General features: G+C 40.8%; 1 protein-coding gene across 1 annotated transcript; it reads right to left on the bottom strand.

Moving 5' to 3' along the window:
• Nucleotides 1-4,721: 4,721 nt before the first annotated feature.
• On the bottom strand, nucleotides 4,722-7,718 carry LOC110675362. The gene is made up of 3 exons (XM_021840065.1): nucleotides 7,439-7,718; nucleotides 5,953-6,101; nucleotides 4,722-5,713 (listed from the first exon to the last, which is right to left on the bottom strand). Exons 1-3 carry the CDS (start codon nucleotides 7,685-7,687, stop codon nucleotides 5,605-5,607), a joined length of 507 nt encoding a protein of 168 aa, XP_021695757.1. The 5' UTR covers nucleotides 7,688-7,718; the 3' UTR covers nucleotides 4,722-5,604.
• Nucleotides 7,719-8,058: the final 340 nt, after the last annotated feature.

The raw sequence follows: 8,058 nt of genomic DNA, 5'->3' as shown, positions 1-8,058 counted from the left end.
AGAATGAGTCGACAAGCTGAACAAGATGCGTTGGCACTGAGGGCAGAGTTGGACGAAAAAGTGGCTGAAATTGAGCGCTTACAGCAACGGCTCACTATTGCCACTAGGGCCACAGCAAGCCCTCAAGATCGCATAGCAGTACGGCGTCCAGATTTCCGCGAGTTGAGAGAGCTGGTCAGTAGGTTCAATCCAAAAGAAGCTACATGTCTTTCAGCGCAAGAATGGATTCAGGAAATCGAGTCTACGGCCGCGCACTATGACTGGGATGACGCGACCAAGTTGCATTGTGCTCGTCTGAATCTAGAAGGATCGTCTAAGTTGTGGTGGGCTGGTGTACAGAACGAAGTCAACACATGGGCGCTATTTTCACAAAAGTTGGTTCGAGCGTATCCATCAGCACGAGATCCTATCTACTACCACAACCAGATGACTAAACGTCGAAAAATGAGAGATGAAACCGTAGAAGAATACGTTTACTCTCAAGTTGCCCTCGGAAAACGTGCTGGGTTATCTGAAGCTGTGATAGTGAAATACACGATCGCTGGATTGGGAGAATTCGTGTCGAAGTGCCGAGTGCAGCTGGGTGGGAAAATTGAAACAATTGATGAGTTGATTTCTCAGTTGAAGTGGATGGAGGGCATGGTAGATACAACCCCGGAGTTAACCACTACACGAGTAACCGAAAAGAAAAGAGAAAAAGTAGTTAACTGTTATCGGTGTAATACGCCCGGACATAAGGCAGTAGCTTGTCCGAACAGTCCGAACATAGCTGGGAGGTGCTGTTTTAATTGTGGTGTTAGTGGGCATATGGCGAAAAACTGTCCGACCCCTAAGCCAAGGCAGGGACCCTCGAATATGCAAGTGGTAGATGAAGAAAATAATTTTGTGAAAGTGGTCGAGGTAGGTGGAATCAAACTGAATGCTCTGGTCGATTCGGGATGTAAGGTATCCACCATCCAATGTCGCTTCGCGGATAAAGTCGGTGATAGCGAGGTGGCCAGTACAACGTTGGTCGGCTTCGGAGGCAAAAAAGTGAATGTTGACAGGGTGGTGAGATCGTGTGTAAAGCTTGATGATGTGGAAATATCAGTGAAGCTCAACGTGGTTCCCAACTGGGTTCAGAGCACTGCGATTATTTTGGGACGTGATATGCTCAACCAGGAGGGCGTAGTGATGGTGCATCGCAACGGAAGAGTAGAATTTCGTCGGGATAGTGATGCTGGGCAAGCTAGAATGGTAGAGGTACAGTCTCGAAAGTATGAGTCGATGTACACCATTGACAGTAGTGTGCAGTGTTCAGAAATTATGGCTGATGATTTGAACGTTGAAGGACCAAGTGAAGAAATTCTGAAGGTAGTAAACCAGTACCGATCCTGCTTCGCGAAAAATATGAACGAGTTGGGGGTCGCGAAGGGTACCGAAATGAAGATTGTGCTGAGTGACCAGGAGCCAGTGTATGTGAAGCCGCATCGGATGGAATATGCGAGAGAAGCTGCGCTGAGTGGTATAGTGGAAGAGCTGATAGATGCTGGTATTGTAGAAGAGTCGAATTCTCCGTATAATAGCCGGGTTGTAATGGTGCCGAAAAAGGATGGTTCGTTCCGAATGGCGGTGGATTATCGCCTATTAAACAAGAAGACTGTGAAGGATCGCTATCCCATGCCGGACATCGAATGGTGTTTAAATAAACTGAGCGGAGCAGAAGTGTTCATTACGGTGGATCTCTATTCAGGATACTATCAAATACCCGTTGCAGAAGACAGTCAAGAGTGTACTGCGTTTTCAACTCGTGACGGGCACTATCATTTCCTTCGGATGCCATTCGGGTTGGCAAATGGATGCTCAGTGTTCCAGAGAGCTATGAATCAACTGACCGGAAAACTCCGGAAAGAAGGAATCGTGGCATATATCGATGATCTGGTTATTGGTGGGAAAAGCGTGGAAGAAGTGTTGGCTAAATTTGAAAAACTTTTGGAAGTACTTCAGGAAAGTGGGTTCACTATAAATCTCAAGAAGTCACATTTCTTCAAAACATCCGTGGAGTTTTTGGGTTTCGAGGTGTCGAAGAATGGAATACGGCCAGGTGCGATGAAGACTCGTGCTGTTGAAGAATTCCCAACGCCGGAGAGTGTGCTACAAGTACAGCAGTTTCTGGGATTAGCGGGATTCTTCCGTAGATTTATCCCACGATTCAGTATTGTAGCGGCACCTCTATTCACGCTACTGAAGAAGGATACGAAATTTGAGTGGAAGAGTGAGCAAATGATCGCGTTTGAAAAGCTGAAGAAATCCCTAAGTGAGCGGCCTCTGTTAGTGTTGTTCGACCCGAAATGTGATATAGAGCTCCACACGGATGCGTCAAAGGATGGCTTAGCCGGAATTTTGTTAATGCGCACAGAAGAGGATTGGCGCCCAATCAGCTATTACAGCAAAAGAACATCGGAAGCGGAACGAAAGTACCATAGCTACGAGTTGGAGGTGTTAGCGGTCGTGGCAAGTGTGGAAAGATTCCGACATTACCTAATCGGGACATTTTTTGTGGTGCGAACCGATTGTAGTGCAGTGAGAGACACCTACTCAAAACGTGAGATGAATGCTCGAATTGGCCGGTGGTTTCTGAAGCTGACCGAGTACGATTTTCGACTAGAACATAGGCCTGGCAGTTCTATGCGACACGTTGATGCTCTGAGCAGAAACGCAATCGAAGATGGGAAAAGTGTAGATCAAGTTCTGTGTGATATGTTATCTATTGAGGTGAGCAACGTAGATTTCCTTGTGGCGCTACAACGACAAGATGCTCGCTTGTGTGACATCATCGATGTATTGGGAAGAGATCCGTTGAGTGATGAGGAGAGGCAAATTCAGCAAAATTATCGATTGGAGCAGCACAGATTAATGAGAGTAGTGGATGGAGTAAAGTGTTTCGTAGTGCCCACAAGAGTACGTTGGCGACTGGTTCACACATATCATGATGAAATGGGTCACTTCGCCGAGGAGAAAGTGTTGAATCGATTACGTGAGAAGTTCTGGTTTCCGAAGATGCGCAAGTACATTCGCTCTTATATAGAAGCGTGTCCACAATGTGCGTTCCACAAAAGTAAAGGTGGGAGACCAGAAGGGTATTTACACTGTGTGCCGAAAGAACCTGTCCCATTTAGTACAGTACACATGGATCACATGGGGCCGTTCGTCAGATCCGCGCGAGGAAATTCGTAGGTAGTGCTTTTAATCTGCGGATTTTCTAAATTTGTGGTTATCCGAGCTGTGCGTTCGACTAAGACTGGACCAGTTTTGAATTTTTTGGGGGATGTGACAGCAATGTTTGGTACACCAAGTCGCATTGTAACGGATAGAGGCACAGCATTTACTGCCAAGATTTTTGAAGAGTACTGTCGGGTGAACGCAATTACCCACATCAAGACAGCTGTTGGGTCACCGAGAGCAAACGGTCAAGTGGAGAGAGCCAACCGGACCGTGCTAAATTCGATTCGATGTATGGTGGGAGAGCACAACATGCGATGGGATGAGCAAGTGCCGAAGATTCAGTGGTCGGTTAACAATATGCCAAACTCGACTACTAATTTATCGCCTAGTGCATTGGTGTTGTCCTACAAGCCACGAGATATTCATCAGAACACCATTGTTTTGGCGCTACACGACGAGGTGAACAATGTATTGGAGAGTCCACATGAGCGGAAACAGCAGGCAATGCAAGTCATCGAGAGAAGGCAGCGTCTACAGAAGCAGTATTTCGACACGCGACGTAAGCCTCCAAACACCTATAAGGTCGGTGATATGGTGTTAGTGGAGCGAGACCTTACTGCGATGGGCCATAGTCGTAAACTCGAAGCCAGATACAAAGGCCCGTATGTGGTGAAAACTGTGTTGGACAACGATCGTTACGAGCTAGAAGATCTCCCAGGAGTGCGTAGATCGAACCGACTCAGAACAACAGTTTATGCAGCAGATCGTATGAAGCAATGGTGCCAATTAGTAGATGTAGGCGATGAAGATGATGAAGTTGACGGAGAATTAACAGATAGTGAAGACGTTTAATACCAATTGAACTTATTGTATGAAAGTTTTTGAAAAAAATATATTAAGAATTGAATTACACCTAATTTGAAATCAGGTGAATCTGGGTGTCCGATTGTAAATCTATTAGAAAGTTGGTGCTATCGGGCAGGCTACCAATACTTATACGTTTCTCATTTTGGGGGGCTTCAACGCTTCGGTGAAATAAATTGAGTTAGTTTAGTTACAGCAAGCAAACGAGCTAGTTCGCTTTTGTGCTGCGATCCGAAATACCCCCAGTTATCGTAGGGTCTGTGATTCCGGTAAGTCGTCGGGAAGTAAGTCTCGAGGTTCTGTGGTCATCGTCGAAGGTTGGCCAAGTTCTGCGTCGGACGTAGTTTACACTTGGAAATAATTAAAATGTTGTTCAACATGATGCTGAATTAAACTGCAATAATGTAGTTTGTTAAACTAGCGTTGTTAAATCATCAATCCTTATTAAGCTAAGTGAAACCTGAATAAACATAATTACAATATATGATTACAGTCACTAAATGATAAGCAGCTTAATAATTTCGCCAGATTTGCTTGAACAGTGTGTGCGTAGCAGCTGCAAAGTAATATAATAAAGCAAATATTCAGTATGTAGTTGTGGAAAATTGCTTAATAAATGATTATAAAATAGGCAAATGTTTCTTGGGATGTATATCATACCGGTATCCATCTAACCAAAGGTGCCACCATTTGCTCCTCTACTGGTAATGATTCGATAGCAACGGTTTTGTTGGTTCCTCTCGTTCCCAGAACAATAAAAATCCGCAGACATCCACGAAGATGATCTATGGAGAAAAAAGAAAGTATTACCTTACAATATACAATATAATATGGAAACTCAATAGCAATTACCATCGAGAACGCCATTGAAATTCTCGTCTTCCAGCATTAATCCCCTGGATAAAACTTCTTTCATATGCGAAGATTTATTGCAATCAGGATTCATCCGTTCGTATGCCTTTTGAATCTGTCGAATCCCAATTTATGTTAAAACACAAAAAAATCATGTATATTCAAAAATTGTAGCTTACCATTACTCCGTTAAATGCTTTGAAATGGGGAAAAATCGAAAGGATGTCATGCACCTTTTTTTTCTCTCGTTTCAGCATCATTAGGAGGTCATGCGTTTCAGCCATAACTTTCGAAATAGCGTGAAAGTTTAGCGGTACTGGGTCGACACATCCGATATCTTGAGCTTTTTGAATAATTTCGGGTGACACATTAGTGACTGTACTTCCTTTTCGTTGATGAATGAATTTCTTTTTTTCCGGAAGGATATTTTTGCAGGCATTCCTGATATGCGAATGAATTAGTCCTGTGTGTTCCACTCCAGGTTTCTTTCCTCCGTTCTTCCAGAAAAACATAGACTAAAATACATAAGAGATTAGATTTTAACAAACAATTAATCGATTAATTCGATAGCGCACATCGAAGTTAGTTTTATTATTTATCTGAATAAATATTATGCTTTTAATTTAGATATCAAGTTATGTACGTTATTAAGTCAAAGGTAATATAATTAACATTCATTAACAATCAACGTACGTAATCTGGTGCATTTTCTGTCACTTTGGTCTTCCGCAGTATGGGGAATGTCTCGATGATTCTCAAAGCCAGCTCTTTTTTATCTTCAAATGTAGGATACCTTAAAGAAAATACATTAAAGTTAAATATAGTTCATTTTAGGACTAAGATGTAGATTAGTGTTGCATAATTGACCAGCTCTAATTCCGTGATTTATAATTCCAAAATGACTAAGTGAAACAAAGATTTTATTTATTTTATTATTTATTTATGTATCGAACAATCGAGAATACCACTTCCATTTTATTACTTCGAGCATGATGATTGAGTAGTTAAGAATGAGCTCTAATCTATACTTACTTTTGAATGTTGATTAGATTGTCAACAGTATCTTTGCATATGATTCGAACCATCATAAGAAGCTCTTTGTGTGAAGGCACTATATTCGCATCCAGCTTGGAGTACAATACACGTCGAAATTTATTATTCTTCTCGAGCATTTCTCGCATCTGTAAAAACAAAATTGTATTAAATAGTATAAAATTTAAGTTCGATGCACACTTAAGACTCGCTCTACTGCGAGTTTGAAGAAAAAGTAGAATTGTAGAAACAGCCATATAAGAAAGATGCTAATATTGGAACTTAAGAAATAACCCTTTCTTTCCCACAGCTTTGTTTGACAACTTAACTGTCAAAATTTCGTTTATAGAAAAAGGGTTTGAAGAAAAGTTTTCGCAAATTATCTAAATTATTTAAAATTACATAGAAAGTAATGGCTTTGCCAGAATACATTTGACAAAATTTTAAAATTCCTAAAAATAATAGTTTTTTGTTTCAAAACTGAAATTTGAAATTTTATTTCTATTCAAATTTCATATACTTTTTATTTTAATAAATAATAGTCTGGTCATCGACAATGATGAATAAATCGTTAGAGGTCACCCATTTACTTCTATAAAAAATGTAAACAAAGACCTCGAGAGTTAATTTTGATTTGAAGAATATTGCTGAAGACCAAGCAATCCAATACTCGTACAAAAATATTAAAATTAAAATCGATGATATAAGTGACGACAATTAACACGTAGGGTAGAAGCAGCAGTTTTGGCCATAGCACCATAGACTATACGCTGTTTACACTGCAAATTAAAATGAAACATTTTGTGTTTAGGAACCTGAAAAGTAGACTACAGCGAGAATTTATATTTTTTCAAACAATCGTGTCTCATGCTGGTGAAGAAAGATTTAAAAATTACGGCAATCGCTCTTCAATATATGTACCCCCCCCCCTTTTTCACTCAGTCACCTTTCTTCAAAACCACTAGACCATTAGATCCCTCCTCGCTCCATCAAACATTATCCCATGAAAATGTCGGTAATATTTTTATAGCTCAAATATGACGTCCATCGATTTTCGGGACTTATGACTTCCCTCCCCCTCTTTTTTTCTTCAAATACCTAATACATTTACTTTCATACTTTTGTATACACCCCCTTTTCCAAATGATGGATGTCTTTTTTGAGCGTCTCTTGGTTATAGTGCTTGCACTCTACCTGTCGGTATAATCGTCATATGGTGTAATAAGACCGACCCCTTTCACGTAAATAAAACGAACAAAACAGAATCACGCAAACTGGTGCAAACTATCTCGAAGTGATACGTCGCATCCAATGATAATATACAAAAAAATAATAATATTTATTGTTAAAAACATTGCTAACATTGCCTGTTCTAACTCAAAGTAAGTGCGTGCCTGCCTGTACCTAATTAATTCGAACAGAGTCTACCATTGGCAGACACCTTTGAAAGGTGAGTTTCCAATCATTAAATTATTTTTTTACGTACCTGATTATTTGTCATCACAGGTGTACGAGTAGAAGGTCCCACATCAGATGAATTTGCTCTGCTTGTCGATGACAATGCTTTGGGTGTGACTGGTCCTGCAATGTTACTCGAAGGTATTGCTTCGTTTCCTGATGATCCTGTATTAGTTGATGGTGACTTGGTGCCAGACGAAGGAGAATCGTTTTCAGGAGTTTGCAAGAGTTTCTCTATCGTTGAGTTGACTATAAGACGAGGCCCCAACTCATGCATACCGATTTTAGTCAAATAGTCATCAGTGATGTATTTCAATGACTCGTCGGTGAATTTGTGAGCTGAAAAATAGTATGAATTGCAAAGAATTATTATCTATTTTAATATACGAAAAGTGCAAAAGGTTGTTTGCAATGTATACAGTTCAAAGAACAGGTTTGTATGTGGAACAGGTATCGAACAGGAGAAGATTTTCAAAAGTACAGCAAGGTCTCTTATAAGATGCCTCCACCCACATTCCCCACCAACGAGCAAAAGCGATGGGCGCGCCTCGAGTGAGCCGTTAGCCAACTAGTGAATATAAGAATTGTGCTCTATTTCGCAGTAATATTAAAATTTTACGTCTGTTTGTCTGTGATATGAACCTCTTA

Source organism: Aedes aegypti, chromosome 2, assembly GCF_002204515.2.
Source record: "Aedes aegypti strain LVP_AGWG chromosome 2, AaegL5.0 Primary Assembly, whole genome shotgun sequence".
Lineage (NCBI taxonomy): Eukaryota > Metazoa > Arthropoda > Insecta > Diptera > Culicidae > Aedes > Aedes aegypti.
This window is presented reverse-complemented; position numbering and strand designations above follow the sequence as displayed.

Bases quoted from the DNA above. Each gene is read 5' to 3' on its own strand.
- LOC110675362 (XM_021840065.1), bottom strand. From the start codon at position 7,687: ATGCATGAGTTGGGGCCTCGTCTTATAGTCAACTCAACGATAGAGAAA. The intron at 6,102-7,438 runs GTACGTAAAAAA...TTGTTTTTACAG, and splicing joins CTGTGATGACAAATAATCAG to ATGCGAGAAATGCTCGAGAA. The intron at 5,714-5,952 runs GTAAGTATAGAT...ATTTTCTTTAAG, and splicing joins AATCTAATCAACATTCAAAA to GTATCCTACATTTGAAGATA.